Source organism: Salvelinus namaycush, chromosome 25 (genome assembly GCF_016432855.1).
Source record: "Salvelinus namaycush isolate Seneca chromosome 25, SaNama_1.0, whole genome shotgun sequence".
NCBI lineage: Eukaryota > Metazoa > Chordata > Actinopteri > Salmoniformes > Salmonidae > Salvelinus > Salvelinus namaycush.
The window spans coordinates 32553808-32576708 of NC_052331.1; the positions used below are offsets into that span (position 1 = coordinate 32553808).

General features: G+C 45.1%; 2 protein-coding genes and 3 non-coding genes across 5 annotated transcripts; 1 reads left to right on the plus strand and 4 right to left on the minus strand.

The window, feature by feature from the left end:
* Window positions 1-1152: 1152 nt before the first annotated feature.
* On the plus strand, window positions 1153-13408 carry LOC120020519 (divergent protein kinase domain 1A-like). The gene is made up of 6 exons (XM_038964223.1): window positions 1153-1230; window positions 1342-1425; window positions 7900-8034; window positions 9211-9318; window positions 11408-11584; window positions 11799-13408. Exons 2-6 carry the CDS (start codon window positions 1372-1374, stop codon window positions 12609-12611), a joined length of 1287 nt encoding a protein of 428 aa, XP_038820151.1. The 5' UTR covers window positions 1153-1230; window positions 1342-1371; the 3' UTR covers window positions 12612-13408.
* A 453-nt stretch (window positions 13409-13861) lies between these two features.
* Window positions 13862-18258, minus strand: LOC120020521 (60S ribosomal protein L5-like). Its single transcript, XM_038964224.1, has 8 exons — window positions 18169-18258; window positions 17583-17652; window positions 17142-17257; window positions 16902-17036; window positions 16008-16210; window positions 15158-15335; window positions 14729-14817; window positions 13862-14454 (listed from the first exon to the last, which is right to left on the minus strand). The coding sequence occupies exons 1-8, from the start codon at window positions 18169-18171 to the stop codon at window positions 14352-14354; spliced, it is 897 nt and encodes a 298-aa protein (XP_038820152.1). The 5' UTR covers window positions 18172-18258; the 3' UTR covers window positions 13862-14351.
* LOC120020763 lies at window positions 14918-15017 on the minus strand. The gene has a single exon (XR_005472454.1). It is a non-coding gene; the product is annotated as a small nucleolar RNA SNORD21 (small nucleolar RNA).
* Window positions 15531-15654, minus strand: LOC120020773. The gene has a single exon (XR_005472461.1). It is a non-coding gene; the product is annotated as a small nucleolar RNA SNORA26 (small nucleolar RNA).
* On the minus strand, window positions 17344-17443 carry LOC120020762. Its single transcript, XR_005472453.1, has one exon. It is a non-coding gene; the product is annotated as a small nucleolar RNA SNORD21 (small nucleolar RNA).
* Window positions 18259-22901: the final 4643 nt, after the last annotated feature.

The following is a 22901-nucleotide window of genomic DNA, read 5'->3' on the forward strand; positions in this document are numbered from 1 at the left end:
TCCCTCCAGCAGTTAGTGTTGTTTCGCACACCAAGCAAGGAGGTTTTGTATGGAGGTCAATGAGAGTGTCGCATTTGGTCAACAAAAAAATGTATCTTATTTGCTACGTGAGGTTTATTTGATCCAATAGAAGTTTCATAATGCTGATATAATTAGGGAAGGTGACATCCCGGAAACTTAAAGAAAAAACACTTATATCGGAGATGTCTCGAGATGACTATGCATGTTCATTAAATTAGGCTAGTAGCATAGCGTCTCTCTCCACTGAATACAGGCAGTTGATGTCAACAACCCTCATCGAATATTTAAAAAAGGACAACAATAATGAGATGTATCCACCAATCCAAAGAAAGGATAAGGCGGGAGCGAGACAGCCAGCAATGCCGCTTTGTGGACAACGACTCCCATTGTAAAGGCGGAGAGACATGTATCTTGGCACTATATCAATCATCTTTGACCCACTAGATACATTTGAAAATGAAGGCAGGACACTTTTCCACCCACGACCCACTTAAAAATATATATGTTTTACTGTCAGAACCAGTCCAATTATTATTATCTACACTTATTGTTTCGTCCCACCTAGACTGCATATCCAGCTTGTGAGCCCACAACTAAATTATAGGGTGCATAGTGGACATGGCAACCTACTATTCTGGGATACTTCTGAAGTTTTGGAAAATGTATAGCTGTAGTAGACTAGCCTATAGTTATTCATATTTGTAATATTATTTGAATTCCAATCAAATATATGAATTAATCAACCGTCCACTTGTCGGCGCTAGAGAACCATACACCATCTTCACCTCTGTTACTATTAGTAGTCCTGTAACATTGTGTATTGTTACATTGTGTAACATTTACATATTTGTTACAATGAAAGGCTGAAACCTTGTTGCTTTTTATGACTGCGAGCTGCTGTAACAGTTACATTTTATGGCAAATCCAAGCATTCATGAAATTCAGAATTAGTGAGAGAGAAGAGTTATAATCTATAAATGTATAATGATTTCATAGAAATTCTCATTATTTCATAGGGAAATTTTCATAGGAAATGTGATGGTTATGCATCGCTTGCACAGAGGAGATCAAAGCTTTTGCGTCGCCAAAAAATCGTCCCAGCGCCTTTATTTTCTGTGGTCTTTCTTGTGAGGTGGTGATCAGCAGCTGCACGGACAAGACAGCAGCGCTGCGTTCAGAGACAGGCTTCGGCTGTAACTACACGAAAGGGTAACTAAGAATAACTCTGCAACGGATATATTCAGTGTTAATAGAATCTGCTTCGAACGCATAGGAATGCACTGAAATGCATTCTCCATTTATTTGGATTCTCTTTCGCAGCTCCGCGTATGGAGATCATCTATTTTTGTGATGGCGAGGCGTCTGTTTCCACGTGCCTGGATAAATAAATCGTTATATTTCCAGGTAACAGTTCTACACCGTTTTACAATTTATATTGATTGAGCTCAGTCTACAATCAACCGCGCCACAAGCGAATTGACGTCGTGTGGCCACTGTCATCGACAGCTGTAGTGTGCTTTTTGTCGAGTAATATTACGCACGCGGGACACAGTGCACCCTCTTAAAATGCTGAAGGGACTCAAATGTTGGTTTTATAGTAGCCTATACAGTAAGGCCATGTATGCGAGGACAGCCACGAGCTAGACATTTAGAGATTGAAAAGATTGTTTTGCTGCAATGCATATTCTTGCATGCTGAAATTGTTGATGCTGCCATGAAGTGCGTCAATTTGGTTTGGAAAAATAGGCTACCCCAAAGAACTGGCAGAAATAAATTATGCCAGACTCTTTAATATGATTTTTTAGACTATGGCTATAGGCTACACTTTATTGCATATATCTTTATACACTCTTGTTGAATGTAGGCTAATTCATTGGCTCAATGTAGTCCTGCGATCCTTTTTTCATAATATTGTTTTATATTTCATTACAAATTGGTGATGGCGTAATAACAGGTCACGTCCAACAGTAAGGGGTGGATGTGGGTCACCTTTGTCCCTGCCTGAGGCCACCAGCGGCATATTTGATTTACGTGTATCCAGTGCGACAGCAAGAATAATCCGCTGTGCTGGATAATATGGCTGAACTAAGGGTTTTGGGCACTCGGGGCCTGCAATTCCACTATACCATAAAACGCTTAGTGGAAAGAGGGAGAGAGGGGCCACACAGTGTGTGTATGTGTGTTTCTGTCTGTTAGTTTGTTTTGTGTTGGATAGTATAAAAGTTTATCTCACTTGGATGTGATAGAGTTGCTTGTGTACTCAGGCTTTGCATCACTGCCCTATCACGATGGTTCCCAATCCATCACTGTGGTAATGTTGACATTGCTCTCAATGTCTGACAGGCTTGCTTTGCTTTTGTTAAATATGTCATGGAGACTTAGCTAATATGTAACTTATTCAAGCTCCTGAATACATTTCTGACCACTGGCTGTAGGGGTGTGTTGAGGGCATTCAATAGCACATTATAATATTATATTTCCATGTTTAGCTATACTTAACAGTTGTTCCACCATCTGTTGAAACACAGCATGTGTTGTATTCAGTGAGGGGAAATGTTCTGAACATTGCAGATATAATCAGAACGAGTAGAGCACACACTGTTCGATCTGACAGATAATCATATCTGTTCTACAAACCACATTTCTATCTGAACGTTCTGTAACATTAAATCCTCCTGAACAGACCACTGTTAGAACAAGATTACTACTCTCTGTAGAATGTGGCCTCTTGGCAGGACGGTCAACAGAATACGCCTGCTACAGTGATTCATGAGGCGACCATAAATCCAAACAGCCTTGACCGGACCAGACACCGGAAATGTAAACGTGGCTCAGCAAATCCATTTATTTATTTATATTTCTTTCCATAGTTGAGCAGATACATTGTTTCAACCTCTTGTCTGTACTTTCATAGGATTGCAGACACTTTAAATGTAGTATAGCTTTTGTTTTTGCTAGTTTAGATATAAAAGGATCCTTGACTACTTATTAATACAAGTGGGTTGAGAGGTTTACAGAGTACTCAGTCCACCACCTATCTGGCACCAAACCCCTTTCTGTGTTGCCAGACTGTCATAGCAACAACGCTATTTGTTGGCAGGCCGTGTAAGTTCTTCACAATGCAAAAGGTTTGGCTGCCATAGGCACAGTACTATTTGATTGCGAAGTGAAATACTGTCTGGCATAGGGTCTTTGTGAAATCTAACAACCTATGAGTTCTCAGCTACATCAAATTATGTTTCACCCTGTGTGAATTCCTGAGCCCCCCCCCCCCCCATCTTTTCCTGAGGTTAACACTACTTGCCAGCATCTGGCTAGTTATTTTGAGCAATGTAAGGTTATAAAAAAGTTTATTGACAACACACTAACACAGCAAGGAAATACTGTATTTACTCAGTAGATAAGAGTTGCCCTTAAGAAGCAGTTATGAGAGAGAGCAACAGAGAAATAGATAGCAAGGAGCAGTGTGGGAGTGAGCAAGGCCAATGGCAAGTGCTATTATTTCCTTCAGTGTAAAGACAGTCTGTGCTATGTACAAGCTGCACAGACTAACCCTCGGCAAAGGAGGTGTTTGAAACAGTAAAAGGTGATATTACTATTTGTACTGTTACTGTATTATTAAACATGCGTTAGTGGATGTGACCTGTGGTGACTTAAGTGGCAGGCCTGGCTTATGCAGTGATGCTTTTACTGTAGAGCTAGCCGTGGCCTGGAGTAGGGGAATGCAGGATATCACGACAGCCTTTATTGCATAATAGTGTCAGGGAATGTGAAAATGGCATACTGTAGACCCTTAGAAGCAAAGAGCAATGGGCTGTAGGATAAATGTTACTCACACATGACAGAGACGCTAACTGTCTATGAGTCAAAGTGCAACCCAGTGGCGTGAAGTGTTTAAACCTATTATATTCATTATTGTTGCATAACACAAACACAATTAGCATTTTGGCACCTCATTGACTGCAACCGTTTTACTTATCAGACGGAAGCTAGTAGATGTGCAATTTTGATCTTACCTGTTTCAACTTGTGAGACTGGAGTATTATTACTGCATGCAAACCAAACACATCGATCAACACACACACGCACACACAGCTCCTCATCGAAACACAAGCACAGGTAGAGGTAGTTACTCTCTGAAACTCACACAATGACTTTTCAGACATCCTCTGTCTGCCTACAGGCAGTTATAAAACCCTCTTTGCCTCACTCACCCCTATCTGAGGTATCTACTGCAGCTCTCATCCTCCACATACAACACATGTTCTGCCAGTCACATTCTGTCCTATATTTTTATTACATTTATTTATATTTTTAATCCCAGCCTCCGTCCCCGCAGGAGGCCTTTTGCCATTTGGTAGGCCGTCATTGTAAATTAAGAATTTGTTCTTAACTGACTTGCCTAGTTAAAGGTTAAATAAAATAAAAAAGTTATCTTGTCAGATGATATGAGACCTGTGACATAGCCTTTAGCCCAGGGCTTAACTTGGGCAGGAGTTCACCGGAGCTGAGTACCGGCACCTCAAATGTTCTTCTGCTTGAGTTCCTGCACCTCCTATAGAATATCAGCTCAAATGTATTGAGGAGTTACTTCACATGAATATAAACAGTAACGGCACCTATTTCAGTCCAAGTCAAGCACTGCTTTAGCCTATTGGTTGTAACTCAATTGATTTTACAACTAGGCCGATGTCTCGAGTCTTCAAACACAGACTCATCATGGAGCCTCATACCTAAGTGACTGCCAGAGCCCTGTATCTTTAAAGTGTGTGTTAGCCCACACACACACACTACAGGGGTCAGATCAGATAGTCTAGCGAGGCTTTTGGGAGGGGAATATCTGATCCCTATCTGTTACCGCCTTTCTGTAAGGACAACACTGAAAGATGTGGGTCAGGTTCATTGGGGCATACAGTGGAAAAACAAAATGGGAACGAGCGTTTCTCATACAAGTTCCATTTCACACCGTTTCAGAGGTCAGACAGCTTTCTTTCATTTCGTGTCTGGTGAACACAACTCAGGACTCTCTCACTCACTCTCTCACACCCCTTTAAGCCATAACTCTGTCACTGTTCAGGCTTATTCTTCTCATCCCAAAACAACACCTCTTTAAGCTCCAGCCCTGGTCATAGTCCTGATTTAGAAATACCAAGTCAGAGAAAGTCGAAGGCGATTGGTCCCTGTCGCCTCATAAGGATCTTATTGGTCGCAGTTGCCTTTCAGACATGCTCTGATTCCAAAATCCACACACTAGCATACCACTTAGTGTGAAGCAATGTATTGTCATGGCAATGGGGCAGCCCTTAACGTCAATTCCTGATTGGGTATGCAACATTAGTATGCTAGTATGGACATTGGAACATAGCCTATGTCTGCATACAGCCTGTTAACCTGTCATGTGATACATGCCACAGCTGAAGTGATAACTCAATTGGTTTACAACTATGTCTCGAGTCTTCTATTACATTAGGACCAATCCAACACTTAACCCCCGAACTCTGTTGTTTAGTCTCAAAGGGACATTGTTGGGCCACTGTGGTTATGAGATCAATAGCTTGAATATGTGTGACCCCACCATCACTGTGGAAACTACAATACGGCAGGTAGCCTAGTGGTTAGAGCGTTGGACCAGTAACCGAAAGGTTTCTAGATCGAATCCCCGAGCTGACAAGGTAAAAATCTGTCATTCTGTCCCTGAACAAATTAAATCAAGTTTATTTTATATAGCCCTTCGTACATCAGCTAATATCTCGAAGTGCTGTACAGAAACCCAGCCTAAAACCCCAATCAGCAAGCAATGCAGGTGTAGAAGCACGGCGGCTAGGAAAAACTCCCTAGAAAGGCCAAAACCTAGGAAGAAACCTAGAGAGGAACCAGGCTATGAGGGGTGACCAGTCCTCTTCTGGCTGTGCCGGGTGGAGATTATAACAGAACATGGCCAAGATGTTCAAATGTTCATAAATGACCAGCATGGTCAAATAATAATCAGGAGTAAATGTCAGTTGGCTTTTCATAGCCGATCATTAAGAGTATCTCTACCGCTCCTGCGGTCTCTAGAGAGTTGAAAACAGCAGGTCTGGGACAGGTAGCACGTCCGGTGGACAGGTCAGGGTTCCATAGCCGCGGGCAGAACAGTTGAAACTGGAACAGCAGCAAGGCCAGGTGGACTGGGGACAGCAAGGAGTCATCATGCCCGGTAGTCCTGACGCATGGTCCTCCGAGAGAGAGAAATAAAGAGAGAAGGAGAGAATTAGAGAGAGCATACTTAAATTCACACAGGACACCGGATAAGACAGGAGAAGTACTCCAGATATAACCAACTGACCCTAGCCCCCCGACACAAACTACTGCAGCATAAATACTGGAGGCTGAGACAGGAGGGGTCAGGAGACACTGTGGCCCCATCCGATGATACCCCCGGACCGGGCCAAACAGGAAGGATATAACCCCACCCACTTTGCCAAAGCACAGCCCCCACACCACTAGAGGGATATCTTCAACCACCAACTTACCATCCTGAGACAAGGCCGAGTATAGCCCACAAAGATCTCCACCACAGCACAAACCAAGGGGGGGCGCCAACCCAGACAGGAAGATCACGTCAGTAACTCAACCCACTCAAGTGACGCACCCCTCCTAGGGACGGCATGAAAGAGCACCAGTAAGCCAGTGACTCAGCCCCTGTAATAGGGTTAGAGGCAGAGAATCCCAGTGGAGAGAGGGGAACCGGCCAGGCAGAGACAGCAAGGGCAGTTCGTTGCTTCAGAGCCTTTCCGTTCACCTTCACACTCCTGGGCCAGACTACACTCAATCATATGACCTACTGAAGAGATAAGTCTTCAGTAAAGACTTGAGGGTTGAGACCGAGTCTGCGTCTCTCACATGGGTAGGCAGACTATTCCATAAAAATGGAGATCTATAGGAGAAAGCCCTGCCTCCAGCTGTTTGCTTAGAAATTATAGGGACAATTAGGAGGCCTGCGTCTTGTGACCGTAGCGCACGTGTAGGTATGTACGGCAGGACCAACTCGGAAAGATAGGTAGGAGCAAGCCCATGTAACGCTTTATAGGTTAACAGTAAAACCTTGAAAACAAGGCAGTTAACCCACTGTTCCTAGGCCGTCATTGTAAATAAGAATTTGTTCTTAACTGACTTGCCCAGTTAAATAAAAGGTTAAAAAATGTAATAAAAATACTGCTGGGCTGTCAGTTGTTGGTCACATGACGGTGTTGATTAGGAAGTGTTAATTAGTATACTGCCATTGACCAGGCTAGCCTCATTTTTCCATCTCATGGCTAAATGGGGCATGTTCTTTATGTTCTCACTCCATTTTTTTGTACTGTAGGTTGTGTGTGTCATATTTAAAGTCAGTGGTTCCCAACCTTTTCCAGTTACTGTTCCACCAACTGAATTGTGCTCTGCCCGGAGTACCTTGAAAGTACCCCCTTGTGTATTTTTCCCATTAGGTCTCATGAGTCTTCTCAACTACCCCCTGTGGATAGGCCAAGTACCCCTGTGGATAGGCCAAGTACCCCTGTGGATAGGCCAAGTACCCCTGTGGATAGGCCAAGTGCCCCTGGAGTCCTAGTACCCCTGGTTGGGAATCACTGTTATAAATCATAACAGAATAGCTCACCTTAACCAGATCATGAAATTAGTGAAAAATCCATTGTTTCTGATGCATTGACAATCAAATAACATCAACCAACTGAACTTAATATATAATTAGTTATATCATATGGTGTGATGTTTACTATGTAGGGTAGGTGCTCGGCACACTGTATAATTTCACAACATGACATGGTAGAACTGCATGCTCATGCATTTAAAGGGAATGAAGCAACCAACCAACCGTCTTTCTCTGTTTGACACCTACAGGCTCGTATCTCCTTTGTGCGGGTGAAATACCTGTTCCTCACCTGGCTGACAGTGTTCGTGGGAGGCTGGGTGATCTACGTCCAGTATTCTAACTACACCGAGCTCTGCCGAGGACATGAGTGCAAGAACGCCATAGTGAGTACAGACACATCTGACATATCATATTCATGACCAACTTTCATATTGTTATGCTTATATTGATAGACAGTCATTAGGGGGAACAGGAATAACAGGAGGAGTGTGTCAAACAGGCTATGGGACAGATTGGAATGACTACATAATATGGGGGTGGCCGATCGGCGGTACTAACTGCTGGACCAGCCAGGTCACGACCCAGTTCTACTGTGATACTGGAACATGTGGCGGTTTCTTAATTCCATTCTTTTACTTTTAGATTTGTGTGTATTGTTGTGAATTGTTAGATATTACTGCACTGTTGGAGCTAGGAACACAAGCATTTCACTACACACACACATATGTAGCAGATGTTATTGCATGTGACTAATAAAATTTGATTAGATTTCTAGTAGTTGTAGTAGCACTGCTGTAGTGTAGAGCAGGAATCATTAACTAGATTCAGTGGCAGGACGATTATGTTTTCTTGAGTGGATGGTCAGGGGGCCAGAGCAAATTGACCTCAAGAAGCCCATAATGTTGAACTAAAACAGCATTTCAAACCTTGCTTACATTGGTATACGATCACGTTTCTATTTTATTGGAATACTTTGGGACAGATTTCCAAAATGTAAATAACTTGCAGCTGATTTGCTGGTGTTTTTATGGTCTTTTATGTCCAAAAATGTAAAAAAAAATACAAATTATACGCGGGCCAAATTCGGCTCGCAGGCCGCCAGTTGGGGAACCCTTGTAAAGAGCATCACCCATACAATATCACCCATTTTTATCCTCCACCATTTTGACATCATCCATCTCATTCAACCGTTGAGGGTTAGAGCACTGAGGCTTATGAAGCTTAGACACAAAGGCTCAAGGACAAGCTATTTGGCATTCGGACCCTTGCTGTTACCAGAACTGCTACCACGAGACTGATTTAATTCGTAACATGCGAGCGTCAAACAGAGAAAGAAGTTAGTGAAAGGTCTTTGGGTAGTCTGTGGCAGTTAACTTTCATCTTGAGTGAAGTGTTGTTGGTTCTGACCATAGAAATAAAACAATAGCGAGGTCACTAAGATTAAAATCTGTCACAAGTGGTTTAAGCGCTATGGTTCTGACTTTGTAATACCTAGCATATTGTTGTATTGAATAAATAAATGGAGAGGAAGAGACTAACACCAACCCTCCACTTGTCAGTGTGATAAATACAGGAGGGGCATCATTGACGGCTCGGCCTGCAGCAGTCTGTGTGACAAAGACACCCTCTACCTGGGAAGATGTCTCTCTACCAGCCCCAACCACCAGGTGAGGTAACAGACCATGCCCCTACCTTTGAGCTGCAGGGGTTACTGTAAATCAAATCAAACTGTATTTGCCACATGCGCCGAATACAAAAACTGTAGACTTTACCATGAAATGCTTACTTACAATCCCTTAACCAACAGTACAGTTCAAGAAGAAGAAAATATTTACCAAGTAGACTAAAATAAAAAGTAATAATAAAAAGTAACACAATAAGAATAACGAGGCTATATACAGGGGGCACCGGTACGAGTCGGTGTGCAGGGGTACAGGCTAGTAATCTGTACATGTAGGTGGGGGCGAAGTGAATATGCATAGGTAACAAACAAACAGCGAGTAGCAGCAGTGTACAAGAGGGGGGGTCAATGTAAATTGCCCGGTGGCAATTTTTATGAATTGTTCAGCAGTCTAATGGCTTGGGGATAGAAGCTGTTGAGGAGCCTTTTGGTCCTAGACTTGGCCCTCCGGTACCGCTTGCCGTGCAGTAGCAGAGAAAACAGTCTATAACTTGGGTGACTGGAGTCTCTGAAAATGTTATGGGCTTTTCTCCGACACCGCCTATTATATAGGTCCTAGATGGCAGGAAGCTTGGCCCCAGTGATGTACTGGGCCGTTCGCACTACACTCTGTAGCGCCTTACAGTCAGATGCTGATCAGTTGCCATACCAGGCGGTGATGCAACCGGTCAGGATGCTCTCGATGGTGCAGCTGTATAACCTTTTGAGGATCTGAGGTCCCATGCCAAATCTTTTCAGTCTCCTGAGGGGAAAAAGGCTTTGTCGTGCCCTCTTCACACCTGTCTTGGTATGTTTGGACCATGATAGTTCGTTAGTGATGTGGACACCAAGGAACTTAACTCTCGACCCACTAACGGGGGCCTGTTCGGCCCGCCTTTTCCTGTAGTCCACGATCAGCTCCTTAGTCTTGCTCACATAAAGGGAGAAGTTGTCATCCTGGCACCACACTGCCAGTTCTCTGACCTCCTCCCTATAGGCCGTCTGTTGTGTTGTCAGCAAACGTAATGATGGTGTTGGAGTCGTGTTTGGCCATGCAGTCGTGGGTGAACAGGGAATACAGGATAGGACTAAGTACACACCCCTGAGGGGCCCCAGTGTTAACGATCAGCGTGGCAACAACACGTCTGCCTACCCTTACCACCTGGGGGCCCGTCAGAAAGTCCAGGATCCAGTTGCAGAGGGAGGTGTTTAGTCCCAGAGTCCTTAGCTAAGTGATCAGCTTCGTGGGCACTATGGTGTTGAACGCTGAGCTGTAGTCGATGAACAGCATTCTCACATAGGTGTTCCTTTTGTCCAGGTGAGAAAGGGCGGTGTGGATTGAGATTGCGTCATCTGTACTGCAGGGCTCTACGCTGACCAGGTTATTGAAAAATGTAGGCGCACACAAAGAAATGTGTGAGCACAATGAAACATATCTGAGATATTAAAACTAGAATCCTTCATTTTTCTAGGCGCACTGGTGCTCCTAAATTAAAATTCCAGGTCACAAAGCAAAATATTTAGGTGGATATGCACTTTAGAGGCGGCAGGTAGCCTAGTGGTTAGAGCATTGGGCCAGTTGGATCGAATCAGTCATAAAAATCTGTCATTCTGCCCCTGAACAAGGCAATTAACCCACTGTTCCCCGGTAGGCCGTCATTATAAATAAGAATTTGTTCTTAACTGACTTGCCAAATTAAATAAAAGTTTTTAAAAAATTGAGCCCTGTACAAGCTGTTGGTAGCACTGTAGAGCCATGTACTGTTCAAGTAGTCTTGGTTTGTTTTAAGTACAGATCCAGGTTTTGTAAAACCAACTTTAGATCAGTGCATCTTGGGACAACCTACTACAACCGGGACCTACAGCCCTAATGTCGACTCAAGAAGGCACTTCGGCAAGTTCCAGTATGTAGCCAATAGTTTTATTGAAGGGTGTGGTGTCTTCAGTAGAAGTTCACTATAGTATTTCCCACGCAGTCAGTCCAGAAGAATAAGTCAGAACCATTGGTCCTTCTTATCGACTGTAGGTGTATAATAATGTAATTCCACTAACTTGGGTCTGGTTGTCCTTCTCGTTCCCCTTGCCTGGGCCCTCAGGTTTACACAGGTGGTTGGGGTGATGTGGACGGGGTGATCCGCTGCCGGGTGGGGGAGGTGCTGCACTATGAGCTGGGAGAAGAGCCAGAGCCCCGGAGGGAGGCTGCAGTCTTCGACAAACCCACCCGTGGCACGTCTGTGAAGAAGTTCAGAGAGATGGTCTTCAATCACTTCAAGGTTCTGGAACTCCTGCTGCTTTGACTTTAGCATATGCTGTGTCACAATGGCAACATCAGCATAGCATTACAACTATCATTTGTCTTTTGTTGAAAGTGATTTTGTTATTTCACCATCAGTTTTACCAAAATCTCCAGATTGAGCATGAGAACATCACCTTAACTTCTTTCTCTTTTCTTCTTACCTCCCCTTCCCTAACTCCTTCCGTCTCCAGTCAAAGCTGGGCGAGCAGGCCAACCTGGCCAGCCTGGTGACCAAGATCCTCACCGTCGCCGACGGCAACAAGGACGGGCACGTCTCCCTCCCTGAGGCCCGTTCAGCCTGGGCTCTTCTCCAGTTGGATGAGGTGCTGCTGGGCCTGCTCCTCCAGGACCGGGGCCACACCCCTCGGCTGCTGGGCTTCTGTGGGGACCTGTACGTGACCGAGAGGGTCCCTTACGGCCCCCTGTACGGTCTCAGCCTCCCCTGGTCCCTTGAGACCTGGGTACCCAGTGAGGCCCGACGCGGCATGGACCAGTGGTTCACGCCCTCTTGGCCCCGCAAAGCCAAGATCTCCATGGGTCTCCTGGAGCTGGTGGAGGACATCTTCCACGGCAACTACGGCAGCTTCCTCATGTGCGACCTGAGCGCCGACCATTTCGGCTACACGGACCGTCACGACCTCCGCCTCACCGACCCCAGGGCCATCGTCTCTGAGGACACGTTCCGGCGAACCATGCGTGCGCTGCACTGCGAGAAGGACGACGACTGTGTGCTGGGGCCGGACTGCCGGACATCGTGCGACATGGCTCAGAGACGATGCAGGGAGGAGGTGACCCAGCCCAACCTGGCCAAGGCATGCAGGGTGCTGAGGGACTACCTTCTGAGAGGGGCGCCGTCAGAGCTGAGGGAGGGGTTAGAGAGGCAGCTGTACGCCTGCATGGCCCTCAGAGGCTCGGCGGGACAGATGGACATGGAGCACTCCCTGATTCTGAACAACCTCAAGGCCCTGCTGTGGAGACAGATATCCCATACTAAAGACTCGTGATGAGGGGACAACACAACCGAGTCCTCAAATACTTAAAAGGAAAGATTCACCCATTTTGAATGTTATCGTTTTTGTGCATCTGAGTGATGTTCTATCGATTCCAGGGGTCATTTCACGTGTCTGAGCTATTGCTGTTCAAGCAGGCAGAAATACAATATAACATTCAAAATGAGTGAAACACAAAAACAACATCATTCATTCAAGACGTACTACATTGTTTTATTTATGTTTTGCTGACTCATTGGAAGAATGATAATTATAATTCCTGTTCAGGATGCTGGAAAATAACTGTAGATCTGCTGTTTATGACAGGGCTCATGGAGTCTTGTTTTCCCCTCAGAAAAAAGATGGAACATTTGATAAGTTATGAACTACACGTTGGAAGTACACTTGCACATTTCGGTTTCTTCAATGTGACCAAGGAATCTATCTGAAGAAACAGTATTATAGAGGTCTAAGGTATTGTTCCAATTCTCTCCTTTCCAGTGTGCACTTGTTCCCTTCTGATTTGAAAGGAAATGACTGGTATAACCAATATGGTGGAAACTTCCTGTAGTCCATACCTCAACCAATCCAATGCTTTTAGATTTATGGGAAATAGTGGATAGTGTACACTTCAGGAGACATTGGAATGTACCCAGCTGTCGTCCTGAATCGGCCTATGACGAGCCATTATTCTTGGTTTGTGTACCATGTACATTTTCTTTTTAAAATTTTTATCCCCAATTTTTCGTGGTATCCAATCGCTAGTAATTACTATCTTGTCTCATCGCTACAACTCCCGTACGGGCTCGGGAGAGACGAAGGTCGAAAGCCACGCGTCCTCCGAAGCACAACCCAACCAAGCCACACTGCTTCTTAACACAGCGCGCCTCCAACCCGGAAGCCAGCCGCACCAATGTGTAGGAGGAAACACCGTGCACCTGGCCCCCTTGGTTAGCGCGCACTGCGCCCGGTCCGCCACAGGAGTCGCTGGAGAGCGATGAGACAAGGATATCCCTACCGGGCAAACCCTCCCTAACCCGGACGACGCTAGACCAGTTGTGCGTCGCCCCATGGACCTCCCGGTCGCGGCCGGCTGCGACAGAGCCTGGGCGCGAACCCAGAGACTCTGGTGGCGCAGCTAGCACTGCGATGCAGTGCCCTAGACCACACCATGTACATTTTCACTTGTAGTTTACCACTAACCGTGTAGCAGATCATGCTGGAAACTATAAAACTTGGAATTAGTCAACCACTTGTGAAGGAGGTACTGTACATGAACTGCTTGCTTTATTCAGCTTCCTGTTTCTACATTCTTTCAAGCGCAACTTTTAAACAGGAAACCCGGTCTGGTTTCTGAAGGAGCTGAAGCACACAGCTGATTTTGAGGGATCAATGTATGTTTTCCTTGAAGTTTGAAACAGCATGATTTTGCACAATAAATCCACATACCACTCACTGTGGTCTCATCTTAATTTCTTTGTCAGCTGAGTTGTGGATTGTCCTGACTGTAGTATGCAGTGACAGTCGGAGGAAATGTAATACCCAATACTAATAAAAAAATTGTTTAAGAGTTCCTAGTATGTTAAATGTTTTCCATCAGGTCTATCATTCAATCACACCAGAATTTCCCCAAAATGTCTCACACGCCACACTGGCAGAATTTCCATAGAGAGCAAAGTGATGAAGTCATTTGCAATAAATTTATTGAGGCAATGTGCAGTGGTGTCTTTGGAACGGGCAGTGATCCCCGTCCCTCTAACCGTCTGCTGCCTCGGCTTCCTGTGCTCGTAGAAAGCTGGCCTTTTTCTGGGCGACGCGGTCCTTTCTCTGTGCCAGCGAAAGTTTGGCACGGTTCCACCTGCGACAGAAAACAATGCCCCCATTAACCATCAGCACAGTAAACAACATTAAATGGCAGACCGCTCAATGTTTTTAATACTACAAGTGGATATACAGTATACAAGTTGCTTCTCTCAGCCCCGTCTTGAAAGGACAATGGACATCAGCCGTTGCAAATGAAGGACCAACTACATTTTGCTCAGCGTACTTCGTATCATCATAAAGAAGCACTACTCCAAAGAACAATTTCAAAGTGTTCCCAAGCGGAAATCCAGCAACGGTGACAAACCCACCTCTTCTTTTTGACGTCTTTTTTGGGTTTCTTTTCGTGGACTGGGTTCTCTCTGATCGCTGCGTGTGCTTTCTTGTACATCTCCTCTACCTGAAAGAATGACATTGTTTAGACAGAGGTAGGGTAGCGGTTTTGGGACGAGAGTCACAGAACACAAACAAATAGCCTTTCAGCACTGGTAATTATTCTCGCTTCTCTCAGCCCCGTCTTGAAAGAACAAAAAAACATCAGCCGTTGCAATTGAAGGACCAACTACATATTGCTCAGAGATCTTGGAATCATCATTAAGAAGCAGCAAATTTACACAGCAAACTGTGAGAAAGGAGTTGCCAAACTAACTGATACCCTCACACACCAGGAGTAACTACCATCAGTCTGGCAGCATTACATTTCTAATATCTAATTCAGTGGGATGTGCAAAAGGACTTACTGTGTCTGGCGTGACTCCGTTCTTTATGAAGCGCGAGAACTGTTTCTTGTAGGCGTCTTCATCCTCTTCCATCAGGTAGCTCATGTAGTCCGACACGTTCATGCCCATGATGTGTTTGCGATGCATCTCTGTGTTGAACTCTTTGCTCTCCATGTCGTAGCCAGGAAATCGTTTTGTGCTGAGGAGAAGAAGATGGTGATGTGGTACAACACTGGATTACTTGGGTTGATTTAGTGACTTTGAATAGTCAAATAAAACAAGTTTTTCCAGAATCACATTGTATAATGACAAAGGCCATGTCTTATTACAGGGCCGATGGTCTGGTCTTGGCCATTCATTATACAAACAAATCCATGGCGAAGAGACATGGACACATTGTATCTCCCGACAGGATCCGCAGTGAGGTGTTCAGCCTTCACTACAGGTTTATGAGAGAACTATCATCCTCTACCCCTCTGTGTTGATCATATAGGACACTTCAAGTCCTAGATGGGCAAAAAAGGGGATACATATTCAGCTTTAAGCTGCACTTAAAGGGATAGTTAGTGATTTTGATCATGAAGTCATTTATCTACTCCCCCCAGAGTCCAATGAACTCATGATACAATTTTGATGTCTCTGCATCCAGTATCAAGGGAGTTAAGAGTTAGTTACCCAGACTAATGTTAACCAGTGTTAGCGCAATGACTGGTGGGCTCAGGAACAGCTGTTCGCATAGACTTTGTCATTGCGCTAACGCTAGTTAAAAAACTTCCTTCATACTGGACGAAGAGACAAAAATGATATCCACGAGTTCATCTGACTCTGGTGGGGTAGATAAAGAAGTTAATTGCCAAAATCTCAAACTAACCTGTGAGGAATTGAGAGCCCACCGTCGACAGCGCCCTTTAGTGCTCCGAACACCTTGTTTCCTGTGGACGTCCTGGCGAGCCCGGCGTCTAGGAAACATGTGAAGGCCCCCGGCTGGCCATCTATACTCTCCACGTTGAACTCGTCTCCCGTCACCTCCACCTGGCCCTCGTACACCTGGTCCAGGCCGAACTTGTTCAGCAGCTGAGGAGACAAAGATGTTTCATTAGAGAAATGCAATCTAAGATTTAGCAGCAACCCCTGTTGACAATTCATATCTAATGAATAGAATCTTGATAAACTGAAAATTCATTGCATTAACTGTGCTGCTGGATATCAGACTCAGTTAAGGAATATCCCCACACCAGCTTACACCCCCCCCCCCCAAAAAAACAAAGAGTTCAGTGTATTAGACAACAAAATTATAAGCATTTGCTAGCATCAAATCTATACACAAAGGGAAGTCCACAAAGGCCGGGTCTGTCTTGCTTTGTCAGCACAATGATATTGGTTCTGGCTATGGTGGAAGGTTTTAGTCAAAAGCCCTCAAACCCAACATCAGCAACAATTCCTCTCCCATAATTTGAAAAAAAGTATCCTTTGCCAGTGCAGAACTGCAGATGAATGGCTACACAGGTGTCATCAACACCCTGACATACAACTTCACTCAAGGGAAAGTCATGCCTGATAAATCACAATGACGTCAACTAGCTACCTCATGAAAACAGAAAAATGTACTGAGAAAAAGCAGGAAATCTTAGCACGAGTGCGCACATCTCTATGGGATTGCACAATGACATGTAGCTATGCATTCTTCTCTGTTTGAGACTTCAGTATGTGTATGCATATAGTATGTGTGTAAGCATGTCATAGGGGGTGTGTGTGTGACCCTTACCCTGCGAGCCAGCAGAAGGCCCGTGCAGTAGGCTGCAGCGTAATTTGTCAGTCCCACGGTGATGCCATACTTGAGCAGCTCATGGGAGTAGGCAGCAGCGACAATCTGGTCTCCCTCGATCTTGGCATAGGCAATCTGAAGCAATTAATAAAAGTGGTGAGGGCCAGGATGTGTTTTTACAAATCTAAATAGTTGTTGAAATCACACCAAGGCTGCACACATCAGCCCTCCAGCAATCACCTGGCAACAGATATCTCTGTTGGAGAACCTCACAATCATCCTGTATTTGGGTGTGTTGTACTTGTTCTTGTCTTGGATGACCAGGCGCTTACGGGCAAAGTAGTCAGTCTTACCCTCTGTCAAAGACAAATCACAACAAACACACAACTGGTTAGTATGCCAGCATTAGCCAATAGGACAATGACAATTACAAGACTATCTTGCTTCTCTCAGCCCCGTCTTGAAAGAACAAAAAAACATCAGCCGTCGCAAATGAAGGACCAACTACATATTGCTCAGAGATCTTGGTATCATCATTAAGAAGCAGCGAATTTAACGCACAAGTTGAAAACTGGTTAGTATTCACCATTAAAATAAGCCAATTAAAACACTGTTCTACAATCTATTGAGTCCGTGGCTCGTAAATGTGCATTACATAAAGAAAATTGTATGATTATTCACCTCGCCTTCTCCTGAATTTCACCTGGTATCTCTTGAAGTAAGCCTTACTTTTCACTACTTTCACGAAGCCCTGTGGAGAAGAGAAGTGAGACAGCTGCCATTGCATATTTCTGGTGACATGGGTGTCACTCACCTAACGTGCAATACATATTACTGCAGTGTAAGTTCTCCATGGCACAGCTAGCTTGGCCGGTTGAAACACTTTTCTTCAGACTGGTGGCCAATTTGCAAACCTAACTTGCTAGGTAACGTTAGGACTTTCAAACAAGAGTATCGACTGACAACTTCTTCACACAATGACCAGTTTCATTCGCATGGAAGATAAGCAGGCCAATATATTAACAACAAACACGTTATGCAATTGGCATGACATTATTTATTAATAGGAATAACTAAGAAATGTCAAAGGCCTTTGAGCGCCATATCACCACGCTGGAACCTAGCATTCAGCTGACCGGTGAAAGTTTATATCACAAATCCAACGTCATCCATTTCAAAAGAAACGAACATCAGACATAGAAATGCACAAGACAAGTAATAGCATTAAATGTTTAATGTTGACAGTATATGACGACAATATATTTACCATTTTTGCAGTTTTTCCAACTTCTCAGTTGACAGCCTTTTCCAGAGCTGGTAAAATATGCTGACGTTGCAGACAGGATGTGTGTTCTTGTGAATAGAAACTGTAATGCACGCCACCTAGTGGATTGGAGGAGAAATTGTATGAATATTAACAAAAAATATCAAATAAAATGTATCTCATATCGCTAGCCTCGGCTTCAGGTGAATGCCTGGGCAGAGGCTACAATATTAGTCTCTGATGTGTCTCCTATCTGTGCAAGGATGCAAGCAAAGTTGCAAAAATATTTACGCTTTTGCAAGAATAATCTATTCTGGCCTCTCAATTATGAATATCACCATAATGAAGGCAAAGACACAATACACATACAACAAGGAACTAACACCCATGAAACTACATTCAAAATCAATTCTGACTAAGTAAAGAATCCCTGTATACTTCTACATGACATTGTGTGGTAAAACTTTATCTGTGTGTGTTTCCCCTCCAGCGCCACTGGATGTTCTTACCATGGGTGAGGATAATAAACCATCACAGAGTTTCAAGTTTTAATGTCAAATGTAACCTTTATTTAACTAGGCAAGTCAGTTAAGAACACATTCTTATTTACAATGACGGCCTACACCGGCCAAAACAAGTGCACAGGTACAGTGAAATGCCTTTCTTGCGAGCTCCAAACCCAACAATGCAGTAATCAATATCAATGTAGCACTAAAAATAAACAGGTAGAATAACAGGTAGTATAAAAACACACCAGAAATAGAAATAAGAAACAAAGGGTCATTGTCCTGGCTGACATTACCAAGACACCAGCAGAGGGCAGCAGCAACCCATTCCAGTGTACAGTAGCCCAGCCCTGCAGTATGTGATCTCGGGAATAAGGTATTTGGGGAGGACAGGCTAGTGGTAATGGCTGGAGCGGAAAGGGTGGAATGGTATCAAATACATCAAACACATGGGTTCCATGCTATTCCATTCGCTCATTTCCAGACCTTATTATGAGCCGTCCTCCCTCAACAGCCTCCACTGCTCACTACTTATGCTAGGCATGGCATTCCTGAAAGTTCAATAACAGTGTTGAAAAAGGATGTAGCTGTGCATCAGAGGAGGCTGGTGAGAGGAGCAATAGGAGGATGGGCTCATTGTAATGGCTGGAATGGAATCCATAAAACGGTATCAAACACATTGAACATATGGAAAGCACATGTTTGACTCCGTTCCATTCATTCCATTCCAGCCGTTACAATGAGCCTGTCCTCCTATAGCTCTTCACACCAGCCTCCTCTACTACTCAGTGGTATTCAACTCTTACCCTACGAGGTCCGAAGCCTGCTGGTTTTCTAATGTACCTGACAAGTAATTACACCCACTGGTGTACCAGGTTCCCCCCTTACTAGAGGGGAACAATGACAAAAAGCAGTGGAAGTGCTTCAAGGTCATGAGTTGAATTTGAGAGGCCAATAGCCTATATACTTTTTACTGTTTCAAAGGAGAGTATTTCTTCCTTTTTGGATAGGTATAGATTAGAACAAGATGGGGAGACAGAGTTGCTGGTCATAGAGCAGGTTTCGAACCCTTGCCCAAAGGGGCTATGTGTAGACCCAACTTGGCAGCACTACCACCAGACCAGACTGCCACTGCTTTACTTTATTTATTTTTATGCTGCCTTCTGAAATGAATTAATTAATATTTTGAAAAAAAAGTTATCTGTTGTTAATGGCATTTTTAAATAGACTGAGTATAAGGGTTCTGAATTGAATAGGATGTTGTGATATTAATCACAACCTCATGCTCCTTTGTAAACTGCATTGTGAAACGTCATGATTTTTAGAACTAACCCAAGATAGACCCCAACCTGTAGTATCCAATGGGAACAAATGAATCCTAGTGGGCAGAACAAGCAAGGAGGTGGGCAGAGCCAAGCAGAGCTAGCGAGAGCCTATTGGCACGTTCTAGCGTGTACAGTATTAGCATATTTGCATATTGGTCACAAGCATTTCACTACACTCGCAATAACATCTGCTAACCATGTGTATGTGACCAATAACATTTGATTTAATTGTATTTCATTAGGGAATGCCAACTCTGTGAAGTGTGAGTGTGCAATAACTCAATTCACCCTTGCACTCCTTCTAAAAAACAACATTTTTAGAAACTTTGGCAAAGGGTAAAGTCAACAAACTTAGTCCACTCTGTTTTTTACAAATTCTAGTTTTGGAAACAGAAAACTGTACTGAGATCAAATGTTTCATCAATGAGAAAATTAGCAGAATGTCGTACAAAATCCATCTCGCTCCGTCTACTCCCACTGCCGGCCACTGGGCTTCCTCTCATCACCATATTTGGTAGTGAGTGGAAACACCAACCGGATGCTTCACATTTATACATTCGGTGAAAAATCTGCTTCATTGTTCTATCTGTGACTGAACTAGCTGGCTAGCTGAATTATGCTAAATTTCATCCTCATAGAGCCCGCCAGTTTGTAGTCTGGCTACTGAACGCTAGCTACTGAACCATTGCTCCATTTGGTTGCCCATCAGTATCTGCTCTGCTGTCCTGGAGCGCGATGGCAGGGACAGCCACAGTATCTGCTCTGCTGTCCTAGAGAGCGATGGCAGGGACAGCCACGGTATCTGCTCTGCTGTCCTGGAGATCGATGCCAGGGACAGAAAAAAAGAAAGATAGAAAATATAAAACATTTAGATTTCTTCATCGCACTATGAGTTTGTTAAAATTTAGCCCTATCTGTAGATCACCCAACCCCTAAAAAGGAACCAATGTCTTCTCCTTTTCTTGATAAAATGACCGATAAGATCTTTCTCTCTCACTCTCAGTGAGAATATCACTGCTGTCATTCAGTCACATTGGGTCCTAGTGAACAGGTCACTGCCATTCCCAAGCTCTGTTCTGCAGAACTGGTTTCGCAAGAGAGAGCAACTGTGAAAGGAGAGCCGGACTACCCCATTTGGGGCCCCAGGGGACCAACCTTTTTTGGGGGGTGAAAACAGATAACTTCATGCATTTCAACAAATTGTGTGTTGAAAAAATGTTTTAGAATGCTATTCTACACGTTTTGTCATGAGGCTATGAGAAAATGTACAGTTTTAAAGCTAATTTCCTGCAATTCTATACTTTTGGCAATGGGTCAGAGAGAAAGAATGTGCTGTTTTATAGCTTATCTCATGATATTGTTCACATTTCCTGCTATTCTACACATTTTTCCATGAGGCTGAGAGATAGTTTAGTAGTTTTAAAGCTAATTTTCATGTCATTCTAAAGATGTTGCTATCCTATGGTATCTGGGGGTCCCCAACCTCAAAAATATTTTGGTTGGTAGCCTTCTTGAAGGTCGAGGGCCCTAGGGCATGTGCCCTGAGTGCCCATCCAGTACAGTCCAGTCATCTTGTAGTGCCTGTAATAGAACTAGGTGGTTGAGTGAGAAACCACCCATGGTTGACTGGTGCTGCAGCAGAACAGACAAATCTTGCATAGGATGACTGTGGATGCAGAACGTCAATTCAGTGGAGTCACGGTATCTGCTCTGCTGTCCTGGAGAGCGATGGCAGGGACGGCCACGGTATCTGCTCTGTTGTCCTGGAGCGCGATGGCAGGGACAGCCACGGTATCTGCTCTGCTGTCCTGGAGTGCGATGGCAGGGACAGTCACGGTATCTGCTCTGCTATCCTGAGAGCGATGGCAGGGACAGTCACGGTATCTGCTCTGCTGTCCTGGAGAGCGATGGCAGGGACAGCCACGGTATCTGCTCTGCTGTCCTGGAGAGCGATGGCAGGGACAGTCACGGTATCTGCTCTGCTGTCCTGGAGAGCGATGGCAGGGACAGCCACGGTATCTGCTCTGCTGTCCTGGAGCGCGATGGCAGGGACGGCCACGGTATCTGCTCTGCTGTCCTGGAGAGCGATGGCAGGGACAGCCACGGTATCTGCTCTGCTGTCCTGGAGAGCGATGGCAGGGACAGCCACGGTATCTGCTCTGCTGTCCTGAAGCGCGATGGCAGGGACGGCCACGGTATCTGCTCTGCTGTCCTGGAGAGCGATGGCAGGGACAGCCACGGTATCTGCTCTGCTGTCCTGGAGCGCGATGGCAGGGACAGCCACGGTATCTGCTCTGCTGTCCTGGAGTGCGATGGCAGGGACAGTCACGGTATCTGCTCTGCTATCCTGAGAGCGATGGCAGGGACAGTCACGGTATCTGCTCTGCTGTCCTGGAGAGCGATGGCAGGGACAGTCACGGTATCTGCTCTGCTGTCCTGGAGAGCGATGGCAGGGACGGCCACGGTATCTGCTCTGCTGTCCTGAAGCGCGATGGCAGGGACGGCCACGGTATCTGCTCTGCTGTCCTGGAGAGCGATGGCAGGGACAGCCACGGTATCTGCTCTGCTGTCCTGGAGCGCGATGGCAGGGACAGCCACGGTATCTGCTCTGCTGTCCTGGAGTGCGATGGCAGGGACAGTCACGGTATCTGCTCTGCTATCCTGAGAGCGATGGCAGGGACAGTCACGGTATCTGCTCTGCTGTCCTGGAGAGCGATGGCAGGGACAGTCACGGTATCTGCTCTGCTGTCCTGGAGAGCGATGGCAGGGACGGCCACGGTATCTGCTCTGCTGTCCTGGAGAGCGATGGCAGGGACAGCCACGGTATCTGCTCTGCTGTCCTGGAGCGCGATGGCAGGGACGGCCACGGTATCTGCTCTGCTGTCCTGGAGAGCGATGGCAGGGA

What these genes read in the sequence shown, in the direction of transcription:
- LOC120020519 (XM_038964223.1), top strand. Translation starts at nt 1,372, where the DNA reads ATGGCGAGGCGTCTGTTTCCACGTGCCTGGATAAATAAATCGTTATAT. An exon ending in CTACCAGCCCCAACCACCAG is followed by an intron (nt 9,319 to 11,407) that starts GTGAGGTAACAG and finishes CTGGGCCCTCAG; the next exon opens with GTTTACACAGGTGGTTGGGG. An exon ending in TGGTCTTCAATCACTTCAAG is followed by an intron (nt 11,585 to 11,798) that starts GTTCTGGAACTC and finishes TTCCGTCTCCAG; the next exon opens with TCAAAGCTGGGCGAGCAGGC.
- LOC120020521 (XM_038964224.1), bottom strand. An exon ending in ACAGAGATATCTGTTGCCAG is followed by an intron (nt 17,037 to 17,141) that starts GTGATTGCTGGA and finishes TAATTGCTTCAG; the next exon opens with ATTGCCTATGCCAAGATCGA. An exon ending in AAAGACGTCAAAAAGAAGAG is followed by an intron (nt 14,455 to 14,728) that starts GTGGGTTTGTCA and finishes TTTCTGTCGCAG; the next exon opens with GTGGAACCGTGCCAAACTTT.